The 27,995-nt window shown below is 47.4% G+C and overlaps 1 protein-coding gene across 3 annotated transcripts in view; it reads left to right on the forward strand.

Moving 5' to 3' along the window:
- The window catches only part of LOC119450134 (uncharacterized), a 41,110-nt gene extending 25,128 nt beyond the window's left edge, over positions 1-15,982 (forward strand). For all 3 annotated transcript variants that reach the window (XM_037713500.2, XM_049665649.1, XM_049665650.1), the window contains 2 exons: positions 78-261; positions 9,092-15,982. In XM_037713500.2, coding sequence (XP_037569428.1) covers positions 78-261; positions 9,092-9,561 — 654 coding nt within the window. In that variant the 3' untranslated portion in view covers positions 9,562-15,982. The remainder of the gene's footprint in view (positions 1-77; positions 262-9,091) is intronic.
- The last annotated feature ends 12,013 nt before the right edge of the window (positions 15,983-27,995 follow it).

The following is a 27,995-nucleotide window of genomic DNA, read 5'->3' on the forward strand; positions in this document are numbered from 1 at the left end:
ATGCCGACCGTTTTCTTCAGCAGGCTCTTTTCTGTATTGCACTACTTTTCGTATATATAATATCATTATCCACGCAGGTTCTTCAGCAATACGAAGACGGCGCAGGTGGATACAGCTCTCGCATTGGCGGCGGCTTTGTCACGGCTGCTGCAGCGGCAGCAGAGGACGAAGATGATGACGATGACTTTGACCCGGAAAAGATCCGGCCCCGTGTCATTCTGCACGAGGACTCCACGCCTGAGCCATACACCACTCGCCAGGGTGAGCAACCAACCCAGAATTTATTCGCGTATCGTTCCACGCGTTTGGAACACACGCCGCGGTGTCCATAGGCGCGGATATAGTCCGGCGTTTCCAGCACAACGCCAGGCAGCGACCGGGAAAGTCGGATGCGTCACGCCGGCGACTCTAAGATCGCCGCGAATGTGACTCTTGTGTCCTTGTTATAGTTCTGGGCATTGAACTTGGCTTGCAACAGCGCGGCGAGCGAACGCTGTTAACGTATCCAGCTTTCTTTGCTTCTTTTGCCCGTTTTCGGGGTTGGTTGGTAGTCGGACTCGTTAAGGAAAAAGTTATTTCGTTCTTTCGTGCTAATCGATTACATTGACAATCGTCGTTGATTTTTTTACACAATTTTTCGTTTGTTGAAGGCGCACACTCATCACGCTCTCTTCAGCACTCCCGACCTTGTGGGCATGCATGCTGCCGGCCTGCCAAGCTAGCACGCGATGCACTCTGGTCTAGCTGGCCCGGATTTAGATAGGACACGTACTATTCCGCGTCAAAGCGCGCCGAACGCCGGCGGCCGCGCTGACTGCGCCTAAAGTCCCTAGATCGACGATGCTCTTCCGAACTGGTCGGCGGAAAGCGTCATGGAAGGCATTTAACTGCAGCGTGATACTCGACTGTATAGAGCACTCGCTCATCCACGCACGCTCGCAGCCTGCGTCCGCGTTAAGCCGGACTGTATCCGCGCCTTTAGGTTTTAAATGCCGACTGCAACGAAATTTAGGACAGCGTAAAAAGCTTAGCTTAAGATAATCTATAAATATCGAGGAGTCACCGTGCGTGTACAATTTGGCGTTTGAAATACGAGCGGAAGCGCCGCGAATAGCTAGCATAAATAGCCGTTCTTAAAAAATTATGCCTGGCTCGGCTATCGCAAATACCAGAGACCAGTGGAGCTGGGGAAAGCGTAGTAAAGTAGTGGCAAACCACACACTTAGTCTAACTTAGGCTGGGCTTCCCCCATCTCCGCTGGTCTCTGGTGTTTGCGATAGCAGAGCCACGCACATTTTTTTTTTCCGCTGCGAGAAGGAGGACCGCCGAAGTGAGCGCCCATTAGCACCGTTAGTCCCAATTCGTTACGTGTTGCGAAAGTTCCTGAGCGCCCGCAACACAAGATCTTCCAGTCTCCTTTGTTTCCTGGCGCTCAAGATTTCTTCGCGATGTTCTGCGTAGTATCGCGATGAATTCAACCGGCCACGTTCACGAGCCTCCGGATCTTCATTTCTTCGGCTACGCGAACTCTCATCTTCCCTAAATCTAAGCTCGGGATGTTCTCTTCTGCGACGCTTGGTTTCAGCTTCCCTAAGCCCTCTCTTCAGTCTTTCGGAAGCAACTAGTGTCCAGTTCTCTGGTCGAAACCTGCCGAGCCGTCGCCAGAGGCATCGGCTTCAATCACGGACACCGAGCACGTTCGGCGCGAACGCGGGGAAACGCGGTCGGCGTCGGCAGCAGCTCTACGCGTCCCACTACCACCTGCCACACTCCTCCTCGCCACCTCGCATTCGCTATGCTGCGCGATGCTATTTTTATACTCTGCTTTCACTCTCTCTCGGCTCTCTCTCCCCCAGCTCACCGAAGCTGCGGACGACGGAATGATCATTATAGCGAGGTTCTAACAGCTCCATTGTAAAAAAAAAATAACCAAAAAGGCGCCATTACCGCTTGCCGGAAGTGACGCATGACCTAACGCGCGGCTCCTCGGCATTGTCACCAAGACTGCAACGGCTCACCTGCGCAATTTCGGAGGCCATGCTGACCGCGGCCGCAGCGGGGTGCTCCTATACCATGGCTACCTCGCGGTTGGGTGCCTACCGCCTCACCCGCGCCGCAGCGGTCGAGGAGGAGCGCACTTAAGCACTCTATCTTGCTGTAAAGACGCTCAGACAACCGCGTACTCTATGGGTTGCCAGGCAGGGCGACGCGAGCCAGCCCGAGCGCCCGACGCCCGACGCCCGCAGCGCGCTGAAGTTTCGGACGTGTCGTGTTGGGACTTTCGTCACAGCGACGCCACCAGATGCACGCGTCGTCTGCTTAGGTGCTATTTAAAGGCTCCTAACTAAAGAAAAAATATATACAATTACCGGCTTTGCCAAGATTGGTACACTGTTTAAACAGTACTCATTTATAACAAATTTATCCAAAGTGAAATTCCGTTGCAGTTGGCAAGCAAGAGGCCGCAGTTTTTGAATGCCGTAAAGAGCCCCTGCTGCTCGAAACAATCAGTCCGGAGAAGTTTACTATGGAATCTATCGCCGCCCGAGTGCGAATGATCAATTATTGATGGTGTGGAGCTTGATGGACGCCTTCATTGTTTAACGTATCTAGACTGAAAAGCTGCCTAAAGGAGTTAACGGTGCAACTATCTACCGACCAGTGTGCGGTCGGTAAATAAAACAGTGCGAGGGCAAGTGCGAATGTTCTCACCCAGCATGTAATTTTCCGGTGGCTTGCGGAGACTGCTAGGCATTCTATTCATATTGAAGTAGCGGTGTAACGTGGTCAAGCTGGCACGAAAGCGATCGCCCTCGATGCACGATTACCGCAATTGTCATCCGTTATGTCGATATTAAGAGTGATCCTTCACCAGGAAAACTACCACGCGATGCGGGGACAAATATTAGGTTTCGCTATAGCGCTTCACAAGTGTCTGCATCATTTCCTCTTCTATGTTCTCTCTTATGTCCACAAAAGGGAATATGTCGCTCGTCGTCGGAGGAAATATAAAAACGCTTAACGTTGCACTCGGCCGCGCAACGCTTGAAACAGCGAAGCTGGGCGATCGTAGCCCAGCATTTTCCGGAAGTGCGCGCGAACTTTTCATCTTATTACTCATGATGATGATAATATTTCTCTTCGCGCGTTTCGGACTTACGGCCGTCACTGCGCGTTGCATAGCGCAGCTTGCAACACCTACTCCGCGTTGCAATGCCGACGCCGCGTTCCACCGCGTTGCAATGCAACAACGCGTTCCAGCAGATCCGCTCCGTGAATGCGTCTATCTCTCTCTCTCTCGCTCTCATTTTCTTTATCTCTCTCCTGAGCATAGCGCGGAAAACCTCTTCTTCACCTCGCAGAGCACGGGTGTGTGAACGCGCCACCTGTGGACGAAGATGACGACGCTCGAATGCATTCATATGGTTCGCATAAATGCAGGTTCTGCAAGCGTGGAAAAAAAAAAAAAAGTGGCTGTTTAGCCTAGTGGTTACGACACTCGCCTTGAGACCGTGGGTACGCCGGCTCGAATCCCGGCTCGTCAAGAAAGTTTTTCTTTCTTGGTAGTTTTAACGCGATAGCGATAGCGTTATATGGCCCCGTGTCGCAGAAAATCCGGCGTCGGCGTCGGCAATGCCGCCTGCGGTCGAGAAAATCATGCCCAACCACGCAGGCCCTCCAAATATATTTTACCACTAAAGTTGCTCACACTTTGTCTTGCATTCTTTGCAAAGTTATTCCTCGGAATTTTGAAAGTGACAGCCCACAAACAAAATACCGACAGCGCATGCATGTTATGCTAAATCTTCTCAGGCTGAAATATTAAAGGTGCAAACAATAAAAGAAGGCCGGTCCACGAGAAAGGCCGCGTTTCTACCAGAAAGCGCGCCTTCGTGCATAGAGTTCACCGCCAACGTTTCCCGGTAAACATGGAGCCCTAGGTTATATAAGCTGCAGTTGCCGGGAAGTGTGAGAAACAATCAAGGATCTTTGAATGCTATCGCGTTCCTACTCTTGAAGGCGAAGCTTAAGCGTCCTCCAAATTTTGTTGATACGAACCATAAATTACCGGCTGGCTTCAACAGCTTCGCTGTTCAAAAAATAATAAACTGCATCAGCTTCAAGTGTGCAGTTTTGTTACAGGAAAGCTTCATTGTCCAAGCAAGTCAAATGTATCGCCGTTTTTGGGTTTTCATCTTGTTCATGTTTTGTTTATTAGAGTACTGCGTGTAATTACTGTCAACCATCGTAAGCGAACGTTGATGTGTAGGTTGCGGTAATGTGCGGTCAGGTTGCAGTAAATTACGCTACGAGTACGTTTATGCTTATAAACGACTGGTACATATATCCGGCTTGTAATTTTGTTAGAAAGCTGATACCGGTTACGACGGAGGCTTATCTGTTACTTCATCTAAACACTGTGGCTATCAAGAAAAATTATCGCTCTTGGGCCCTTGAAAGCAACTACGGACAAAGATTAATAGCAGGTTTTTTTTTTCCCTGTGGTAAATAACTGCTTATCTCATTAAACTTAACTTTTTCGTGGAGGAAGTCCGAATGTCGCCACTGCGTCTCTATGTAGGACAGCGAACTCTGTTGGTTTTAAATTTGGTTGATGCATTTTCTGTATTAATCGTGTGGTTTTACGGGCCATATATACTTCTACCCACGTCACTTGAGCGTCGTTTCTTACATTATCTCTGTCTGGCATGACTTTACTTTTTCTCAAATGTTTTCTTCGCCATCGCGTCGGTTCCCTCCTTATTTTGCAGCAAGTCTGTTAACCTTCCGCTACATCCAGTGTGCGGTCGGTAAATAAAACGGTGTGAGGGCAAGTGCGAATGTTCTCACTGGGTTTGCTAGCGTTCGATGTACTTCCCGAAATAGTAGCTTGAGCCCGTGCGGTCAAGTTTGCCGTCGTGGCTTCATAAAAAAACAAGGGATAGGTGAAGTATACCCGGCCTTCGTCATTTGAAAAAAGGAAACATTAATTCTTGGGTTTTACGTGCGAAAAACACAATCTGATTATAAGGCACGCTGTAGTTCGGGATTCCGGATTAATTTTGACCACTTGAGGTTCTTTTACCAAGTACACGAGCGTTTTTCGCATCTCGGCCCCATCGAAATGCGGCCGCCGAACCCCCGACCTTGAACTCCGCAGCGCAACGTCATACCATGCACCAGGTTAACTCGGAGGGTATCCTTTATCGTCGAACACTTGACCGTATTTCTTTTTGAAACGTTAACATCGCTTGAGTTAGCATCGTAGGCTGCAGATCTACACTTCCGATCATGTTGTCAATCAGTTTGGTGTTCGTATTGACGTCGCTGTCGGAGATAGCAAGCCGATACGTGTAGACGGTTGTCGCTCGATTATGATTGCGGTCAAGGGCGTTGTCTTGAGGATGCCACCCAAACCATACGTTTCGTATCGTGAAGGTGTGCGTGGACTTATAAACAACTTCCACGCGTATAGTTAAGAATGCGATCGTGCCTAAAGGCAGGCAGTTCCGAAGCACAACAACAAAAAAATAAATGAAATAAAGAAAAAAAAACGTGCAATTTTTGATTGACAACTTGGCGCTTCCTCTAAGGTGAAGCGCCCAGGGCACGGCATTAGACAAATGGCCCAAGGACGGCTGCGTGAGAACGTGTAGGGGAAAAAGGCGCCATGTTATAAAAATCAAATTTTCTCGTTGGGACGATATGTGCGCCATGTGCAGCGAATCGAGATGAAGCACCGACCACTTTTGGCCGGCAATGTTTTGACCACTGTCAGTCTCGCTTCATGGCCTGTCGCTGTCCCTACTGAATAGAGCAGCGTAATTATGTATTGGCAAAAGTCCAGTATCGTCGAAGATGCTGCGGTGTACAGACGTGTTTTGAAAGCCGGACGGGCACCGTCGACGGCATTATAAACCATTTTTGGAATCAACTCTCGCGCTGCCACTTGTTGATACCTCGTTATATTTTGAATCTATATCTTTATCTGTTTGGTGATGCCTCGTTAGTCTCTCTTTGTTGCTTGACCTAGCTGCGCGGCTTTGGAAGGACTTCGTTTTTTCGCCGCTTGTTCCTACTAGGGAAACAGTTCGAAATAACTCTGCGCGCCTTTATTTTCCTACGACTTTCTATTTCCTTGGTCAGCCGCCATGTTGACAAAACGTGTTCTTGATTGCACTGATTTAAGAGGAGAAGAAACGAACAATCACTGTGATTAATAATGAATATGATGCACGAAAAAATATTTTATTATTGTTTCTTATTCGAGACGATGCTTTATTCAAATGAGCTGTACATGTGCACGAACTTGAAACTGAATTAGACGCTCCCGAATGGTTGGATCCCCAGCAAAGCATTTGTTTAAATGTCTGCCACGTCTGCCACATAACAGAAAGTCTTCAATTAACCTTGCCTTGCTGCCCGTCCATGCCAACCTAACCATGCTAATAAAAATAAAAATACTGTCGGAGGACGGTTGTTGAGGTCAAACAATAACTTCTTGGTGGACCTGCTGAGAGATGCTGCTTGGGACATTTGTTGGTTATGTTATGAAACGTGTGGATAGATGCTATCCACACGTTGCATTGCCTCCAGGTTAGACCCACGTTACAAATCAGATTAAAACCCTTACGTGGACACACATCGTGCGCTGGGAGTAAAAGGTCAGGGTAAGAGGATAAGAGAGAGTAGAGAGCAAAGAAGAGAACTATTTCCATGTATAACAGAGCGACTAGGTCAGAGTTATCCGTAGCTCGCTTGTTTAGTGACTTCAAGAGAGTTTATCACCCAGCCCCGCACACTGGCACCGTTAGGTCACGGAGAGCAGTAGGGCGAAGAGACCCGACCGCTCGAGAAAGTCGCACAGTGTTTTGTGAGCCTCGCCTCGGTGCTGCCGGTCGGCAGCCCGTGCGCGCTCCTGCGGCAGCAGCTCTAGAGTTTCTCCCGCGATGCCTTGAAAGCACTGCACCGCAGGTGGTGGTGGTGGTAAAAACTTTAATTCGTCAACGAGAAAATTATTTATGCGATTACATGGGTGGGAAGTCTTGATGGCTTCGTGAGGTGGCCGTCAGACCGTGTCTCAAAGACCAAGTGTTCGAGCGTCCCCACTTTACCAGAGTTGTTGCAGTTGTCTGTAGACCGAAGCCTGCGCGCTTGTACCCGCACACACCCGCCTAGCAACCGTAGTAACCCCACCCGTTGCTGCCGCGAAATACTGCGTACGGTGATCGCGGGCGATACGTGAATCGGAGTGCTGCTTGTTGGAGGGGGCGTCGGATAACGAGACCCATGCCTTTGCTGTTGAGGGGGACGTCAACGGCGGCAGTTGGTGGGCGCTTGCCGCAAGCTCGTCGGCGCGCTTGTTGCCGGGCACGCCCCAGTGGCTTGGCCCGGGACCCACTTGCAATCGGACCCTGACACCCCTCTGCGCAAGCGCAGCGTGTATTCTGCGTACCGCGCGCACCTGGAGGGTAGCCGCTGCCCATCACTTGGATGCGGCTGAGCTGAGCGCCTCGCGCGAGTCGCACAAAAAAAATTAAATTATGGGGTTTTACGTGCCAAAACCACCATCTGATAATGACGCACGCCGTAGTGGGGAGACTCTGGAATAATTTGGATCCACCTGGGGTTCTTTAACGTGCTCCTAAATCTAAGTACACGGATGTTTTCTGCATTTCGCCCATCGAAATGCGGCCGCCGTGGCCGAGACTCGCTCCCGCGACCGCACTTGCACAGGACCGCGTCTTTCGGTGGCGCGTTGGCGTCACCTCCATGCTCAGGCCGAGTCCCATGCTCAGGCCCCATAGTTCGACTGCCGTCGACGAACCCTACAGCGTCGCTCGTTGGTGTTCGTGGCGCTGGAGCGTTGGAATGACTGCCGCCGCACTGATTGAGCGGCCGTGTTGCAACACCGAGCCGTCGATGTACATTTGCAAATGGTCGCAATGTTCTTCGTACACGAAGGCTCGCGTGAGCCGCTCCAGCGCACCTTGTGGCATTCTTCGTTTCGCGCTGAGACCTGGGATATCTGCGCGTACTTTGTCGTGTACTGGGCGTGGTCAGGGCCCGCATGGCGCCCGTATTGTGGGCGTCATCGCCCAGCTGTTCGTAGAGCCGGAGCGCGCCTCCCATTCTCGAACGGTGATGTTGTCGGACGCGCTGGAAAAGAGGGCCACCGTCCGGAGCTCTGTGCAGTTTGTCAGTGTGCGACAGTGCACGTTGCGCGTCTCCAGCGGCCAAGACCCCGCTTTTGCCAGAGTAGCGGCGCACTGCGATGTGTGCCGTAGGCAGGTCCTGACGTCCTTCCGGTGCTGCGCTTTGAGCCTATTCCACTGCGTTTTGCGTACAGTGGCAAGCGGCAGCGTGGAGGGACAAAAACGTCGTACAACAATAGAAACCCTCCTGCAAGATGAACGGTACAAAATATTATACAGTATTAAATAGTTACACAAAAAGTATGCAAAGTGCAAAATTACAAAGGGAAGATGCAGCTGCGAAGTATCTGAAGCAGATTATTTTGCGGGTGGCCGCAGACGTCGTTTAGGACGAAGGCGTCCTGCCGGGATCGTTGGCTGAGGCGGCGGGTTGGACATGGCGCCTGTGCTCGTGCCTAGCGGCCTAGCTCAGAGCTCTTTGTCATCGTCTTCTCGGACGTCGCGCGGGAAAGCGATGGTTATGTAACTTGTCGCACATCTTTACCGGAATACCGGTGCCGGACTATCACATGTAACGTTGATGCGAAATATATTAATAATTAGTCAGTAGAACTACACGCATATGTTAGTTGTAGTTATAAACTGTTCCAGCCTTTCGGACAGACGTGTCGCGCGCGCACGCGTCTTCAGCCTCATTGCTGTCATTATGCGTCTGCTCTCCCAAACTCATGTTTCTCGACCACATGTACGATCATTGCGAATTGTTGTATTTATAAAGATTTTTTTTCTTGAGAACGTTCAACTTACAACCACAAAGCCATTTGCAGCCATAGGGACAAAGTTTAAGCAAATGCATGTGCAGCCCATTATTCCCACACTTGATGAATCGCCATACTTTTGCACCGTTTTCTCATTCTCGCGCTCATTGAACGCAGGGAGCGTCGAGCACGAGCAGAACGGCACGTCGGCGAAGGAGCAGACCTCTTCCACGTCATCGTCCTCGGCCAAACGGCCGCGGCTCGCTGGCGGCCCATCGCCTTTCTCCGGCAACGGCGGAGGTGCTCTCACCGATGATGATGGAGGCCTCGAGGAGTTCGCCGTGGCCGCCGCCATGGGCGACGCCGCGAAGGGAACCGACTTCCCGACACAGGTGGTGTCGTTCCTGGTGACGCGCCAGGCCAAGGAGATGCGCGTGCGCGAAAAGGAGCTCAAGCTGCGTCGTGAGGAGCTCGAACTGGAGCGAGCCAAGCTCAAGCTCCAGGAGGACCGGCTCGCCCTTGAGAAGGCGCGCTTCGAGATCGAGCGCCAGGAACGCGAGCTGCGGCTCCGCTCCGAGAGGCAGGAGCGGACGCTCTTCATGGAGGTGCTCAAGAGGGTGGTCAGCTCGGGACTAGCGGACTCCTAGCGCGCCTTCCACCTGCCGCGTGCAGACATCCGTGTTCGCCTGCTTTTTCTCTCACTTCTCCTACAAGTGTATGTGTGTGTGTTTGAAAGACGCCACTGCCACTTGTGCTGGTAGCGTTTGCCTCTCGGGTTGCATTGCGTCAGCGGCAACAAGCGCACTACGTGGGCTCCCCGACCTGCACCGTGGCTACCATGCCGCTCAGAAGTGTTGAGACAAGTGGTTTAAGGCATAAAGTGACTTTTTGGGCGCCATGTGACGCCAACTTGTCGATGGCATTAGGTACCTGAGTTATTTCAGGAAGGACCCTGAAGGTGAACGCAATAGAGTGTGGAGGCTGCGTGAAAGAAAGCACAGCTCTTTTATAAAGAACTGGGGCCATCTGCCACATGACTCACCACTTGGCTGCAATAGGTCAGGCGATGAGGTTTACATGGAGAATGAGAGTGAGAACACTACCATATGATCTTTGCACTTCATGCAGCACAAACTAAACACGAGCATCACAGCATGGCCCAGTGTGTGCCCTTTCAAGGATGCACTTTTGGAAAGTGGTGCATGTGCGAGCTTAACTTGTTTGAATGCCAAGCTACCCAGTTCTCACCCAGCATTTCTCACGTTACGGAAGTGATATGTCTTACTGCTTCTGTTCACTGCTTCTTTAGAATTGTGAAAGAGGCTGCGACCTGTAAACTTCTTCTGTTTAACAGTTTATGCACAGTTTACAGGCAACATGAGAGATGTAAAGTTGGGCTTATTGACAATCCATGATTATTCGTACAGTGCAGGAGCACGAGACAGACAGGACCAGGCACTGTTTGTGTCTGCTCCCGTATTTCTCATGTTCCTGCATAATACGTATAATCGTGGATCACCAACATAAATGCCAAATCGTATTGACTTGTTGGCAGGTGCCTTCCTTTTTTTTTTTAAACAGACCGTGCCCTGCACATTCTCGCATTCACCTTCTCCATGTTGTATTACTTTCAGGGCTCCTTTTGTGAAACAGTCTTTTTCTTTGTATCTGCTCTAATGTAATGGTTGTGTGTGTGTGTGTGTGTGTGTTTGTGGATCAAGCATTCACGCTACTGAAGAGAGCACTCTATGCACTGTGTAGTTACATTGTGATGGGGCGACAACATTCATAGTTAAGTGCAGTATGATGCTGGTTAGTCCTGGTTTCTTGCACCAGTTGGTGCAGGTGCACTCAAATAAATGAAAGCAGGTGCATTGTTGTTGCAGGTGCTTTCATATTTCACATTGCAGCAGCGGGTACTAAAGCATGGTTTCTCACCATTTTCTTGTGTGCCATAATTTTACTAAGCTATGTTTGAAATTATGCATACATGCTTGAGGAGAGTGCACCCAGTTTCATCTTTAGTACCAGGCCTAGGTAACGCTAACTTCCTCACTTTCGGAAAAATAGTAGTCTCCCGTTAAGATGAACTCAACGGGACCACAAAAAATGTTCTTATCATAAGTTCGTCATAATGAAAGTGTTTGTCAGACCGCTAAATCTTCTCTTGGTGCACTCAAATATTGATGGCTAAAACAATATATGAAACAGCATTAAGACCAAAACACACAAAGCCATACAAATTATTGCTTTATGCAGTCTTGGTAATTGAGTAGACGTTGCCTTATGACACTGTGCAAATCTGCACACTAGCTCTCACAAAAGCTGAAATTTCGGCTAGCTTGCTTAAAAATTCCTCTGTGTTTTCATGTAGTGGGAGAAATGCAGCAAAATATTCAGGGCAATATCATCTGCACCATTAGTGATCACTACTGGTTCTTGGCTCCTGAGCCATGTCTTGACCATTGGCCTGCAGGGGGACCTCGAAGACCTTCTCAATTAGTTCCTATGATGTCAGCCCTGCAGGCATCCACATGATCATCGACGCTGGCGTAGTTGCTTATGTGCACAGAAGCACCATTTGCTTTTTGTATGCAAATAGCAATGCAGCCTCCAAATCAGTCAGATCTGAGCCTCTCGCCGAGTTCAGTAGCAGGCTTAAGTGGTGGCTGCAGAAGTTCAGCATAACCAAATTAGTGGTTAAGCTGATTTTCTTTTGCATTGGATATGTGGGAAATGACCGAATGTTCACACATTGTCCCTCACATCTGGAAAGTTGACTTAACTGGTTCACCTTAACGGGAGTATACTGTGCAGAACGGAACTTTTAGGTGGAGCACATGTTCGTTGCATCCAAAGAGATCTGCAGTGTTAGTTTCAAGTTTATTTCGAGCATGTTGTCTTAGTGAAAGGAGAGATGTAAAACATGTACACACCACTTTCAGTTTTAAGTGTGTTTGTTGGGACCATCGCCTCACTCTCGAGAGTGAGCTTGCTTTGGTGTTATCTACAATGCAAACGAATAGGTAAATATAGAGCACATTACTGATCCACTGCATAAATAGGAATAGCTTGCGTCAGGATTGCCGAGACATATCTTTGTAGATACAGCACTGGGCCTGGAACATGCCTTTGTCAAATATTTGCATGCACCGTTTTTCTGCAGGGAACACTAGTCTCTGTCAGATGTGCGAGAATATCAAGACACTGTGTGCTTCAAAAGTTTTCTTGAGGTTTGGAGCAGAATGCATGGACATATCTTTTATGTCCTAGGGAAAGGCTATTAAATTCTGTGCGAAAACAAATTTGAACTTTCATGTCAAATGGATGATGAACACTAGTGACTCATTCAAGACGTGCCTAATACAAGTGCAATGTGTGCGTGAAACGAAGCCTGACCAACCATATGACCATTTCAGACACTATAGTATAAAAGCATTGCACAGCATATATGCACATATTATTGACGTTCCTTAGTTTGGTCATTTCCAAGGCATGTGTCAGAAATTTTCAAGACAAAAGGTACAAGGAAAGTATGCTACAACCGCTCTTTACTCTGTTGGGTTTCCTGCCTAAATTAGTAAGTTGGGATGCCTGTTCCCAATCATAAATGTGCGCCTAGACATTTGGAATAGAACCTAAAATAGTTCACGAGCAGGCTGCGAACCATCACAAAATGTTTAGTGATTAAAAGTAGGTTGCCTTAGAATTGTCACTTTCATGCTATTACTACCATGTCGAAATGCCTTGGCACCATGAACTCCTTGCACTCTGGTGAGCGAACAATAAGCCGAGATTATTCGTTTGGATTATGATATGAAAAGCAAACACCATTGGTGCTGACATGCAACAGACTACTCCAAAGAAAAACAATGTGTGCGTGCATTTACCTATGCAAGTGCTCACCATTTGGTCACACGTTGCATAGCTTGTGTAGTGTATACTGTCTTTAATTGAGGCCTTCAGTTGCATGTTAGCTCCAGTGGTGTCTCTTTCATCTGTCATTTGTATGCACTGCTTAGACATCATCATAGTGCTTGTGCTATCCATTCGTCTATGAGAACTCGAGCTGCACTAGACTGAATGGATGACCATAGTGTGTTCTCTTCACTGTCATATATCATCACTATGTTCCACTCCACTCTAGCATCGCAGTTGTCAGAAATGTTTGTACAGAGCAACCAATTGCTCGGCTGACCTTGTAAAAGTTAAAAATATATAAGAAGACCTTTTTCTATGCTGTGGGGGACCACAATGCTACCTATGGCGTTACATTGCCAGTGCTACAATAGCGATATGCTGTGTGCTTTGTCACAAAAGGTGTGAAGCCATGGAGCCATTGTTGTCGCTGTAGCATGTTGGCTGATTGATTTATTTGATGATAATGGAAGTCCTGGTATTTTTTGTCACCTTCCTTTCTGAACGTTTGATTGTCTAATGAGTGTACAGTAATGAAATGAAGAAACAGGCAAATCAGAACATAACCACACACACAAAGATGAGCACTTGGCGTCAGCACACTTGAATCCATGAGCAATGTGGTGATTTGTAATTGATTGTCACTTTGTATATTCCAATATATTTTTCAATTGTTTTCGTTTCCTGAACACTTTGTTTGCACTTTGCACCAAATGTCATGTCGCGCCCACTGCACTGCCGTAGCATGTCAAATCCTGTTCATTGACGTTGACCTTATAAATGTGCTGCAAGCAGACGCCTACTATCATAGTTCTAGTGCACAGTAGCGCCCACTTTCCGACAACAAAAGTGGCCGGCTCTTTCCTTTGCAAAGGAATTTATTTCAAGTAAATGCCATGAGACCTTGTACATGTTCAAAATTTAAAGGCGAAGGCAGTGAATGAATGGTTATGCCGGTTTTTCAATGGTAGTTCTTGCCATTGAAAATATAAAAGTATGGGTTTAATTAATTTCCCCACATTTCCCGTGTCACGACGTTAATGACGAGGTGCCATTCGTGTCGCTGATCGAGAATATCGCGCAACTTAAAGCCCTTTCCACCAGATGTGTTCTTGCGTTCCTTCTCACTTCATTTCTTTATTTCGCATCCTCTCCCCCGTGGGCTCATTTTTACTTAAGCGCATACTGATCTGTCCAATACGCGATACGCTATCGCATTTATGTTAACGAGGCTTAGTCACGTTTACATGAAAGCGACAGTAGCGTATTACAGTTCTTGGCGCATCACAATCACAGCGAGTGCATCTCGCCGGTGAGCCGAGAACACACACACTCCGGCAGCCGTCTCACATTTCTTCTCTCCGTCGGTGCGATACACTAGCGTTTACATACAGCGCGCGAGTAGACTCAACCGTGTCGATTTACCCCTTTGCGGGTGCATTAATGTCATTCGCCTTCCTAGTGTATTACCGCCGTTTACATATAGGCGATGTGGTAGAAATGTGGTGCGCCACTGTCAGATTAATATAAGTGCTGGTAAAATTGCTTCTTGGAAGTTGCATATGCAAATGATAACCTCGTCAAATTCCACTCGGAAGTTACACCCTGTGCACGCTTGGCATTGTTTTTGTTTGTTTGTTTTTTTTTTTTTTGGCCCCTGCTGTTCGCAAATACGAATGTGCGAGGACCTGTTGGCATCACATTCTTTGTTGCCGTTCTAAATTATCTTTTTTTGTTCGTTACACCGCTTCCGTAATTTGGTAATTTGGGGAGAGTTCGTTGTCCGGTAGCTATGTTCAATATAGGCCCTGTGCTTTTTCTTTCTTTGTGTTGTCAAAACGAAAAGCGAGTCCGAGAACAATTTGCCCTACAACTTGTCAGGCAAATTGCCTTGAGCTTCCTTTCAAGTTCTACATTCCAGATTTGACGCTGCTATTTTTTCCTGTAGTTGCAGTCTAATGAGCTTCCACTGTGTTTCGTTAACTTTCACAAAATATGCCATTGGTTGCAACGCTGGTGAAGGCTACTGCTGTTCGTATAAATGTTTCTGGTATATGTTTGTGTAAGTTAGCAACTAGAAGATGAAGCGGTCTGGTCACTGAGCCGATAAGAACACTGAACATGGCGCGGTATTGTAATGCAAAAAAAAAAGAATCTTATAAAGAAAAGAAAGATAACCGGATAATACGAAGTGCACACAATGCGTAAAGAAATACCGCCATACGAGGACGGGCTTTCGTAAACTGTCTTGTTTTCTTTTCCCCGAGTGAACTCAACAAGAGACACCCGCAGTGTCAGTAGCAGCCGATCACGTGTAGCTTGCAATTGTACGCTATCTGTGTTTGGTTATAAATGTGCACTGTCTCGCAGCGGGATGAAGATTTCTATTCTTGCAAATGACATTCGTTACCGCTTAATATCATAGTTGCCGTGAATGCTGAAGCGCTTTTGACTCAGATTATTCTGTCTCCACTTTTTTCTGTTTCCACTGGCCGTGATTGAGCAAAAACAATTTCTTTGGAGCGAGCGGTCACCTTTTCGCATATACCAGATGTCTCAAATACGCGGATCGCAAGTGGCTCGCCGAGCTGTTATTTGCGTTTCCTAAACCATATCCAAATGCTGGATCGATGTATAGACATGGATGTATTTAATTAGCATTCCCTTTGAAACGGGCTAGTAGCTGGTGCCGCTATGCTCGTCATTTCTGCCTTTCTGCTGCGTTTATATTTTAGTCCGTTTAGTTTAGTCCGTGGTGCGTTAACACGCCATCGAATATTCTCCCAAAAACGCCACAGTTTGGTCCCCGTGTGCACTCCGTATGTGACCCGACAACTGGCATGAGTTTGAGAACCGTGACAAGTTATCGTGGTTGTCGCAGCCGAGTGAATCTCATCGGGCATGTCGCGACCAACGTATGATTCTCATTTTGTGGAGAATGCGAGCAGAGTTCCTCAAGTCGTTATGGATTTCTGCGTTGTGCGGTATCTCTCTTTGTCTCTATTTTGTTTGGTTTTGTGCACTTGAGGTTTTATTTCAAACGCCGAAGCAAGGACATTCTCAATGCCAAAGTTGGTGCCCATTTCAAGAGTGTTTGTTACGCTCCTATACGCCTTTGTGATATAAATAAAATCGTATTTATTGACTGCAGCATTGTCTCTGCTAGTGTTTCATCGAAGCGAAGTAGTTCGTAGCAACTGCAATGCCCTATTACAGCGTCGTTATGCAGGGAATTGCATGCAGCGACGGAAGGGCAGGGACGATAACAAGGGAAATTTTGTACCAGGAGATAAGGGTTAAAGGAACACTGACACCAAATTTCAAACTCAGAACGTCAGATGTATAATTTTGCTCCTTCGCGCAATGAAGTTTTGTTGTTTCACAAAGCGACAATATTAAATTGCACTGATGTGCACGTTCTGCAAGTTGCCGCTGGCGGCGCTGTAGTCAATGGCTGGAAATGCGCCGATGGGACATGGAAAGCCAAAGAGAAGAAGCTGCTACAGAAAAATCACAAGATAAAGGAAGATACAGAAGTTGGAAGCATACTGTTAATAAAAAGTTGTCGCAGTTTCACCTGAAAGGTGAAGCATCAATTGCGATAGCAAATTTGTAGAGAGATATAAGGAGTAATGATATTAGCTTTATCAGCTGTATAAACTTGGACATGCAGCAGCACCGGCAACGCGCCGAACTGTTGTCGACGCTTCCCGTGGGCAGCGCGTGCGAAGGGACACACCTGTAGCGCTGCACTGCCGATCGGGGCAGCATTGCATGTGTAGCGTGCGTTGGAAAATGTGGCCCGACTATTACTAACTGAATGAACAAGCGTGGTGTGAGCGCGCACAAACAAACACGACTAGATCACACTGAATGACTGCAGACAGCGACTGTCAAAACGCTGGCAGCAAGCATACGCCGCAGCGGGCGAAGGTACGTGCGGTCTATCGCTTCAACGGAAACTGAGCGGCGAATGCACGGCGCATAAAGGTCAGAGCCGTGAGGAGATAAGAGACGGTGCGGACGAGCGACGAGCGCGGTTGTTGGCAGAGTAGAAGTGCGCCCCCCCCCCCCCCCCCTCCCGCTCCCTCAGGCGCTGGCTTCCTGCTTCCTTGCTTGCGCGTGGGAGATGAGTGCGTTCGCTCTCCGTGATAGCGCGCGTCCCCGCTCGCTTCCGCTCGGGCATACAGCGCGCGGTGAAGATTTTATCTATAGGGAACCTCACGGCGACGCCGACGGCAGAAATCCGGTTGAAGTGTCCATATAATTGCTATCGCAATAAAACATGCAAGCTGTAAGATTGTTGGCTGGCAGACACTTGATGTAACAATAACCAGATCTCGAGGACGTAAAACGTTAGGTAAAACGTGGGGCATAACGCACGGTCTCATACAGCAAGGTTATGTGCAGGACGACCTCTGTAACCTATAGATAACGTGGTGGCAGCGATGCGGCTTATTAGTGACTAGCCAGGGGCAAGCTTTGAAGAGTCTGAAAACATACAGTGCTTTAAATGTGTCAGGTGATAGAAAAATAACGGTACTTGCGACTGTTTTTGGTATAGTGTAATGCAAGAAACTCGTGCAAAGAACATGAACTGGCGGAATGAAAACGTCTATCGCGTAACAGCGTCTAGCAGATGGAAGTAGACTATTATCATTTTCCGGCTTGCCGTCTTATGCAAATTGCATTAAAAATGCTAAAACCGTGCGCAGAAGCACAGGACACAACGAGATGGACACAGGAGGGGCACACACTTTCAATTGAAACTAGGTGAGATAAAAGTACCACCCACAAAACTGTTCTGCGCATGCTCGACAACGCTATCACGACAACTTGGCTGACTTTTGTCATGTTATACGCCGCAAAAATCAATTACGTCAGAAAGTAAGCCCATCGCTCTTTTGGTCAGATCCCTAGAAGCAACGCTCATACGCACTTTCTCCTTGTTAATAATGTGAATGTTGAAGCAGCAGTCGCATGGCACCGTGACCGCCTTTTGGAGCTGCCGGATATAGCATAGCGAAAGAGTGTGTGGTCGTCCTCTATGTGTACTCAAGTATGCACATAATTTGAATATAGCAGCGAGCAAGCTGTTGTTTTCACCGTTCTGCTCCTTCTCTTTTGACTTTTTGCATTAGCTAGTAGTCGCAAAAAAAAATGAGAGCCTACCTGCAAAAAGAAGCATGAGAACAGATTCGTTGGCTGCCTTGATTACCTTGATTCCCAAATCATGTTCCCTTGATCTGTGGTAAAGTTCATATCAAACATTCGGGCAGATGAGTATTTTACAGGCTTAGGGAGCATAAAAACTACACAAGAGTGAACAAAGCAGTCCACCTGAAAGAAAAGTGGTTGTGAGCCGGCTTTTCACCACAAAACCATACCAGACCATGGCAAAGTTAAGTTCGTAAGATATCTCGTGGAATTAGTTTATCTTATTAGCAAGGAAGTGCGTGGAGGTGTTTTCTCGAGGCATTTATAAAAGAAAACAAAATAGTCGACGGAGCTTTTTTATGATGTCACTCGATTTAAGCGGAGTACAACTCGAAGAGTGTCGGCCAAGTTGCCACCATGGCCTTGTCGCATATGTGCAGAATATTTTCTGGGTGGAGTATAATTTCGGTTGTGAGTGCGCGCTCGTCCCATGTCCACCTCTCCTTGTCATGTGTTTCTGCGCCTGTTTTATTATCCTTAATGGATCTTTACATACTATCCCGTTGTAATACAGTTCTCAATCTCTATCTAACCAACTCTCTATCTCTATAAACTGACCCGGATTTCGACTCTCCTCTATCTCACCAGTTTGGTTACCTAACTGGTCTCGGTACTCACGCAACACTAGATGATATATGTGACGTTTTAAATTCCGCAATAGAAAATAACGAATTCGCATGCGCACATTTTCCTGTGTCGTAAGCATTTAACAAGATTAATTGCGAGAGACTATGAGACAAACTCAACTGTTACAGATTCAGAGGTCCTTTTTTATCTCTTATTATGAATTACTAATATGGTCGATCGCAAACTGTTTCGCTGAGGAGAATTCGTAGCAATTCTCTCCAACTTCAAAGCGCTGCATCTCAGCGCTCTATACTGGCGCCTCTCTTTACTCACGAGCTAACTTGTTCGTGAGTGATTTAGGTAAGAACATTTTAAATTGTCAAGTGTTCCAAAATGCTGACGACACTCTGCGTATGTCTAGCAATGTAATTATGAGATGCTATGGCTAACCTACAATATGATTCGCAATAAGTTGCGAATTGGTTTCATAATAACTTCATCAATGTGAACAGCAGTAAGACAAATCTGCTGTTTTCGTAATCCTTTTAGACAGATCCGCACCAGAGTTTATTTTTCTTCTAAACGTGCCTAGTTGTAGCAATTGTGCCTGCCTTCCTATCCAACCTGTATCTTCTGTGAAGTACTTGAGAATTGTTTTGATACTGATATGTCCTACAACATTCATTTGGAACATGTTTGCTCTGAAATTCGATATATTGCATGTCTTGTATATTCCATCAAGTCATTGTGTCAGCCATGAATACGATGGCAGATACTCTAGCATGCAGTGTGCTATGGTTTGATTTATTTTGTTTTTATTTCTGTTCAAATTAATAAGGCGAAAGCATTATATGTCTCATGGTGAGGTCTCCGTTGCAAGGCCGTTTCAAAACCGCATCGTCGACACGAAATGGTCCACTTAGGATAAGAGGCGATAATGTACACAAAACCGCAATTAGTGGGGAAGAATGATTAAGCAAGTGAAGTTAAGTGATAAGGGAAAATACATAGAGGTAAATTAAGAGTGAATTCATGGTGAATTAAAAGCGTCTAGTTGGGTGATAGAAGTCAAACGAAATGTAATGATGAGATAGAGTGAGCAGAGATAATGGAGGTTAAATGAAAGTGAATTAAGAGTGAATTACGGTGAATCAAGAGTGATGAAAATCGAGAAATTGGAGTAATAGAGCAAACCAAGTGTGATGGAAGTGGAACCGAGATAATAGAGTGAATTAAGGTTAACAAAGCAGTGGTAGGGTGAATCAAGAGTGAATAAAGTTGGAATTAAGAGTAATTCAAGGGGTTATGGAGTGCGGGAGTGACTTGCAAATAAATATGTGAAATTTGAGGGTCCAAGTGATAGCGCCTCAGCACAAAATGCTGCGTCACGGTTCGAATTTCGTGAATCATACGAAGGTTGGCTTGCAAAAAAACATGATGAGCTGCAAAAATTGCTGTTAATTGTGAATTCACAGTGATTATCACTCAGCAAACAAAACAAACAGTGGTCTTCGTGTCATTGAGTTAGCGGCGCTCGGGCTTTCGCCTTAAAGTCGTCGTAGTTGCAGCATAAGGGACCCCTTGTAATTTTTGAGGAAGTAAGGTCGATTCTCGTCTAAGAAGTATATTAACATTTGTTATGTACGGCTTACACAAGTACCATGACCAGAGTGTAGTGTTAGACCTAAACTTGCCTAATTTTGATTTATTGTTTAAGGAGACAATTGTGTTAATGTACATCTGAACAAAATAGCTTTGGCTTGATTATAGGCCCAACCGATAGCTCCTTCCACGTCAGCGTGTTGTCATTCCTCGTGGGCGCAGCAGTTACGGGAAGCGTATTCGCGAATATTACATTGTATTCCTTTTTAATAATTTGCCTGGTGAAATGTAATCCTTGAATGGCTAGAAAGCTATCAAATAATTTTTTTGCGTGTATTGCGTTTCATCGTGCTATTTGTCAATTGTTGTTGACTGCGTTCTCATGTCTCCAGCTGCCGGACCCTACCCCTTGAACCCTCGTTTGACTTCGGCAGTGCCGCTTTTGTATACTGCTAACGTATTATGATGTACGTCATAATTATTACAAATTACGAAAATGCGCAAGGAGCGAAGCCGTGTGGCCCATTGAATTACGTCCAGCTACCAAGCGTGAGGGGAAAGAGCGTTTATAAATAATACGAAAAGCATAAACGGTGCACTCGTTGATTCAACGAGTTAATCACGGAATTCCGAAGCAAAAAAAAAAAATAAGCTAAAACGCGTCGGTGACGCTCTTTGTCTGATCGGAGGATAATTATAGAAAGAAGCGAGGATCCCGCGCAATCCACCGCCAGAGCTCCGGCTGACTCTCTCTCTCTGGCATGGATCGCGCAGTAGCCGCCAAGACAATCGCTGCTCATCTAGCCGCGCAGTTTCTTCGTTCAAAGCTCAACACTGCCGCGGTTGGGACGATCGTGGAGTTGCGGAGGATCATCTCCTTGACCCCAACAGTGAGCGCGAGTGTGAAGCTATTCCGCCCCCCTCATAGTCGGGTGCACTCCAGCCGCCGCCGCCGCCGCCACCGCGAGGCTCACGAGCGGCGACTGCTGGCCGCTCGCTTCTTTCCCCCGTTCACGCCTCGCTCACGCACAAGCACACACACACGCGCGCGCACACACGACCCGATGGAGATCAAAGGGAAAAGCCGCCTCCTCAATTAGGCACCGTTTGCACTCTTCATTAGAGCAGCGGACGCGACGACTGCAACATCGGGGCAAGCGAGGTGGGGAGGCGCTCGGAGGTGTAGGGCAGGAGACAGAAGCCCCGCGCAGGGCCGTCTATAATGGCCACCGACATAGTCATCTTATTGTGGGCACGCCGAAAATGGGTGGTGGCCACAAGGGCAGTCCATGCGACACAATGCGACAGCAAAAGGCAACGCAGGAGGGCGGTGGTGCAAGGGAAAAACGGTGTGCAGGAGGAAGGATGTCAAAGATACTGCATTATTACCCAAAGGAAAAGCCGGATCGTCAACCGTGGGAACGGGCATTCGGTGTGCGTTCCGATGTCGGGTTCCTTTCTCTTTTCTGCAGCCTTCTGTAGTTGCACTTGGTAGTCTGTAAACCGCAAGCGTGCTCGACTGCTAAGGCTGTTCAGAGTCAAATGAGCAGAGCCGGTGTTTGAAATAGATGGCTTCGTATACTGACATTCGTGCTGACCGCCATCCTGGAGGGTCCTGAGCACCGTGAGAAGCTGCGTCTTAATGCGATCACCGTATAGCGGCACCCTGGGAGACAACATGGGGCAAGATCGGGCATTTGAGGACGCGAATCTTCGGCCTGATAAATATCACCGTTATCTCTGTTTTCATCAGTTTCTATAGCCTGTTTATCGTAGATTACAGAGCTTAAAGAGGCACACTTATGCTCCTCGCAAGGACACTGCAGCGCAGCAGCGGAAGAAATACTTTCGAACAAACCTATACTTAATCATTTGCCTTCTTGCGCGGGTGACATGGGGAAAAAAAAAAAAACTAACCAAAGAGGCGCGGAAGATGCGTGTAGAGGCAATGTATTCAGTTAAATGTGGAAAAATAAAAAATAAATCTTCGGTGATAAGTTGACGTGGTATCTTGCCACTTGCGACACTTTCGTGGGAAGCCGCTCGCTCATATGCTACGCACGTTCAGATATCCGGGACAGGCAGTCGTCCATGCAGAGTTTGCCTTTAGCGGTTGACTGCGTAATGTCATTACTCTGGATAAGAGAACGACACTGCCCAGTGGTTTAGCCACGCCTCATATGTTACTTCCGTATACATTGCTTACAGGCAAAATATCAGCGCACAATTTTGGCAGGGACAAGTTGTCGGTGTATTTCAGCTATAAAATACTCAGCGGCTTCCTGTATAATGTATTGCACGACAATTCTGTTTCGATTTTGTTACAATTCTTTTGGCGCTTTAAGTGTAATTTATGCCATTGCCCATCGGCTATTGTGACTATACTTCGAAAACTTCAATCGCTGTGGATGTTTTGCAGGCTGCCCAGGCAGCCGGCGGGAGATGGCGTATAATGAAACTTCATCTTCTTAACGGCCTTTAATGCATTGGACTGTCTCGTGCGCTGCTTTTCCTTATACTTTATACTGTGCTCATGGCTTTCCTTAATTTCTTCGAGACTGTATGCACACTAGCAGTACAACTTCTCAACGGCAGGAAGCGCCCTGATCGCAATTTCGACAGGGAATCACTCGTCAACGCACAGGAAAAAAGGCAAGGCATGGCCGAGCCTGGACGCAGCGCTTTAGCGTGGTCGTGGTTAAGATTTAACAACCCGCAATACCTGGTTGCGTGTGCTACCTGGTTCGGTTCCTCGCAGTGGTGTTGTCCTTTTTAGCGCGAAACTAATCGTAAAAGTAAGAGCCTTGGCAACGCGCTACTATACGGTATGTATACGTATAGTACGGCGGCTTCAGATCAATTGCGCAACCTTTCTCTCGTGTGTACGTAACATAACATTAAACTATAACATGTTGATCTGCTTCTTCCTTTCTCCTGTATTACCGCTTGACGCTTTCGTTGGCAGCATTGCGCGATCTCAAGCTTGGCTTGTCCTCCTTTCAAAACCGTTTGCGTTTTGCTTTCCGCAGCCTGCCCACTTGTCTATTTAAGCGACCGGAAGGGCGTCTTACGTGAAATGGCCGTGTTTTACGGCGACAGTTTGCATTTCCCGCTCGAAGCTCATTTCACCGCTCTTTGCATCGTGGGAAGCGTTTTACCGGAGAAAGGTTAATGCCGTCGGCTTCAGAACCCTTTCAAGCACGACTGGTTTTAGCGCCGCGTTTGTCCCCAATACTCGCTTCATTAAAAAAAAAAAAAAAAACGCCGTGACCTTCATGCTTGCATAGGAGGCGCGTTTGTAATCGCACGTTGCCCGCGCGTGGTGCGTCACGGCCGTGCGTTCGCGTGCGCCATGCTGTTGCACCATGCGTGGAAAGAGACTCGCCCCGAGCGCATCCTTCCGTGGAGGAAAAGCGAACGCGCGTCACGGACGCAATAGGGTCGCCGATATGTGTATGCCCCACGTATTTTGCTTCAAAACAGCTCGTCTTGACGCTCGACTTCAGTGTCTCCTTCCTTTTTTTTCTTGCGAGCTGTTATATTTAGCTACATATATTTGGGTAACGCCGCTCACGATCAGGACGTGCCGCAATTCATATCCTGCGAGGCGGCTGTACAGCTGAGATGCTTGTTCCTATCTCTTCTTCTATCGCCATCGTCCTGCGCTTATTGCATTGATGAGATTGTTCGTGACGCGTTTGGTCATGCTGTTTCCAACTCGAGGATGGCTTACGTTATGGGTATACGTCCAGTTCTTGCCTCGCGAAGCTTGAATGCACCCGCGCGTGCATAACGGAGGGATTGAAGGTCATCATATTTTTGCAGCCACAGACTTTGTTTATGAAGGACCTAACACAGGAACTGGAGAAACAGTCATCTTTACGGATACGAAAGGCGCGCGCAGCTTAGACAGACCACAAGTGTTAAAATTTACTCGCAGTCCCCGAACTTCATGCACTTAGTTTTGTGCCGCATGACTGAATCCGTTTGAGAAACTCCTCACAGTATCTGTGTGGTAACAACAGTGGATAATTTTGTCTCAAGACATTCTGTCTGCACAGTAATAATGTTTTCGTCCAGAGCATTGAAACAATTTGTGAACAAACTAATGTATCGATTTGATGAACGAGTGGCTATACTATATGGCTTATGTACTCCGATTCTGTTTTCTTCCAACAGTGCGTCTTCAAGGGATGTAGAACAATTTTTTCAGTCTCATTTTTCAAAGTATGGTAGCGAAATCTCACGCAAATGTATATACAGCTATAGTCTGGCCGGCGCCAAGAAAGGCCCGCCGACGCGATTTGCCGGCGCGCGGTTTTGCCCTGGCAGACGCATAGTTTCACTGTAAGGCAAAGCGTTCGCTGGTTAGATACAGGTGCAATACATATTTATTTCCAGAAATACAAGATTCCTGGTGGATAGCATAGGTTAAAAGCTGTTGGAAAAACAGCTTGACTGGGCCGATGGTCCGTTACAAGGCATAAATGGTACTTAAAAATAAATTGTTCGAGTTGGAAAGAAACGATGAAGTATCAGGCGGAGATTGCTGTGTTTGCTGTGGCACGGTTATACCTGCAAAGTACGTATTGAAAGGGTTTTCGAGCGCTAAACCTGAGATTTAATTTTTATTTAAATCTCAGGTTCGATAATGTATCACAGAGTCTCTGGTTATATAAGCATCAACAGGTTTAACAGCACAATCAAGGGCACTACTTGTGTCATCGTGGTATTTTCGAATGTGGTAAGTCTTAGCTTAGTAGTGGTGGATAGGGAGCGAGGTAACGAAGGGAAGAAATACAGGGAGGTATAGGGAGCCCACATGAAAATATATGTAGGCACTCTCATCGCTGTGTCACAGTTGAAGCTGCAAGACTCCCTTTCCAATAGGAAGGCCGAATACCCCTCGAGATGTGTTCATCCGCGCCGCGTCGTCTGCTCACCGCCACAGTACTTCGTTGTGTCCGACGTGCATGCGCCGAAGTCCTAACATGTCACGTATCGCTGCGATGGATCATGTACTAAAACAAATAAAAAGGTTAAGCTTTCTAGTCCCGCCAATAATCCCATTTAAGCCCGGAACTATCTTCCGCTGCGCAATAATATTGCCTGTCTACGCCTCGTATCTTCAGCAGTGCTGCAAATAACTTGTGAGATGGAGTATAGTGGGGAAGTTCGCAGTGCTAGCGTGGTATATAGTGAAGCGGCGAAACAGATCGAAATACCTATAATGCCTGTGTATAAACTTCCACGCTGAAGTTTTAGGTACAACTTTAGCCTGTAAATGTCACCAGCCTTCTGAAGTGCACCAAGGTTTCAAACCACCGATCTTGGTGCGAGCGTCTGCGGAGCGAACGCGGCATCGAGGGCTCCTCTACATACATACGCGTCGCACAGAAACTTGCGCATAGGTCAAAGCCGGTTATGGGAGTTAGCAAAGCGGAAAATTATTTGCCGCGCCAGATGAGACACCTCAGCGTGATTTTGAATCTCCCTTGGCGTGCGCCCCAAAAGTGCACCGACCGCAGCTGCCAGTTCTTGCGACAGTAATCGCAACAAGGTACACGTATAGGCGCAGGCGCGCTGCACGTTCATCGCCCCTCCGGGCAGAGCTGTAACACTCCTGCACGCGAGGGGCCTAAGCTTTTCATACGAGCAACAAGCAATTCAACACCAGCGCTGTGTGCACGGAGAAAGCATGTGTACATGTATATGTTCCACCCCATTGAAGAAACCCATATGGGTCCCATATTGATCCCACAGAAATCCATGGGGGTTCCACATAAAAACTCGTATTTTCGCATATATCGCATGGGGATGCCCCATGTGATATCCTCTTGTGTGCTTTTATGGCGTTCCGTGCCCGAGAATATTACATGGGCGGATAGAATTTCCAGACACTGCGGACTGCACGTAAGCATATGCCGACCGTAGGTCGTGCAGAAAAAAAAAAAGAACTCTACTACCGCGTTTTGAACTACTGACATGGTAATCAACGCTAATGCGCGCATGCGCATGCCTAAGACACTGACTACCGTCTAATCGCGCCGTGGCCTCACTCGGGGACCGATGTGTGACCTCAGCTAATAAATAATACATGTAACCATTGCAGAAGCGCGATTCCTTTATATATGAGTGAACAGACAATTAACGTCGGAAATGGATTGTCGTACATCGAAAGACTAGACGAGAAAGAAGCGTTACCTGCAGTTATATCATACACAGAACAATACGGAGATGTGCGTGATGCGGAAACCGCAGCCCGACGATCAATCGATTGCCTTTATTGCTTGCCTGAACATGAAAATGTCGCCATGTGCCCTGAACGACATGGACAACGAAAGCGAGGAGGGAAACTCCTTGCCCAGTACGTGAAACATTACAAAATGGCGTCACCAGACTGACGACTCCCTTCACTGCGGAGAACCTAATTTTTCTTTTTTTTTTCTTTTTTTTCTCTCTGCTTACTTGTTTGTTTGTTCACTTTTTCGCCTGCCTGCCTGCCTGCCCGCCCCGCCCGCTCGCCCGCTCGCCTGTTCGCCTGCCCGCCAGTCCGTCCTTCCGTCCGTCCGTCCGTCCGGCCGTCCGACCGTCCCTGCCTGCCTGCCTGCCGGCCCGTCCGTCCGTCCGTCTCAAAGACATTGTCGTGTGCGAGTTTAAAACTCCCAGTGTCAAGTTTAGTGATGTCACACTTAGAGGACTTCATATTTTAGCTATCAAGCCTCTATCACATGAAGAAGGAAAAATGACGACTGCAGAAATGCCGCAAGGCCCAATTTGTCAAAAATGCCTGTTCAACGAAACAATTCTTACTCACTGACAAGCAACACAAAAATGCGGTATATTGCAGGACGCAACCCGCCACGGTGGTTTAGGGCTATGTTGTCGCGCTGCTATGCAGGAGGTCCCAGGATCAAATCCCGTCCGCTGCGGCTGCATTTCGATGCAGGCGAAATGCAAAAAAATTTAAGCCAGTTCCACGCTTGGGAAATGTGATGATCGAAACAGCGTAGCTCTGCAAGCGTGTGTGTATAGCGTTGTGGGTATGAGGCTCGCCTTCGGACCGTGGGTACCCGGGTTCAAATCCCGCCTCTTTCTCTGTCTATTTCTTTCTTTCTCTCTCTTTCGCTCTCATTTTCTCTTTCTCTCGCCCATAGCAAGTTTTGTTACAATCGTCGGTACAACGCAATCATATGGTTCCCATAAATGCATGTTTGATTGTTCTGCCCATGAAACGAGCGCTAGGTATCGAGAAGAGGCATGCACGCCGCAACGAAATAAAAGTGATTGAAGAGAATGACCAAGAACTGAGTGACCGAGAGAGCATCGCATGTGCTTTTCGCCGATATTACGAGCGGCTCTTTGCATGCAAGCCGGTGGATATCGAAGTCTACAGAGAAAACTATCTGTCACGTATGCCTCAACAATCAGCCGAAACGAAGTCACTTCTAGAAGCACCCATTACCCCTGCGGTAATTTAAAACGCTATAGATAACCTGATTCCTAATAAGTTGCCAGGTCCAGATGGTCTTAGTGCAGCTTTTTGTAAAGCGTTCAAGAACGAGTTGGTGCCTTTGTTGAAAGCGGTGTTTGACGAGGCATTTGCGACCAACGCATTACCAGCGTCATTCTCGGAAGCACATACCGTCCTTATTCCTAAGACGGACCAAAAAGCAATGCTGAGACTGGTCACATCATACAGGGCCATTTCATTAACCAACACAGATTAGAACGTTTTCATGAAAATTCCTGCAGGCCGACTACAGTCGGTCATTAA

This window comes from Dermacentor silvarum, chromosome 4 (genome assembly GCF_013339745.2).
Source record: "Dermacentor silvarum isolate Dsil-2018 chromosome 4, BIME_Dsil_1.4, whole genome shotgun sequence".
Taxonomy (NCBI): Eukaryota; Metazoa; Arthropoda; class Arachnida; order Ixodida; family Ixodidae; genus Dermacentor; species Dermacentor silvarum.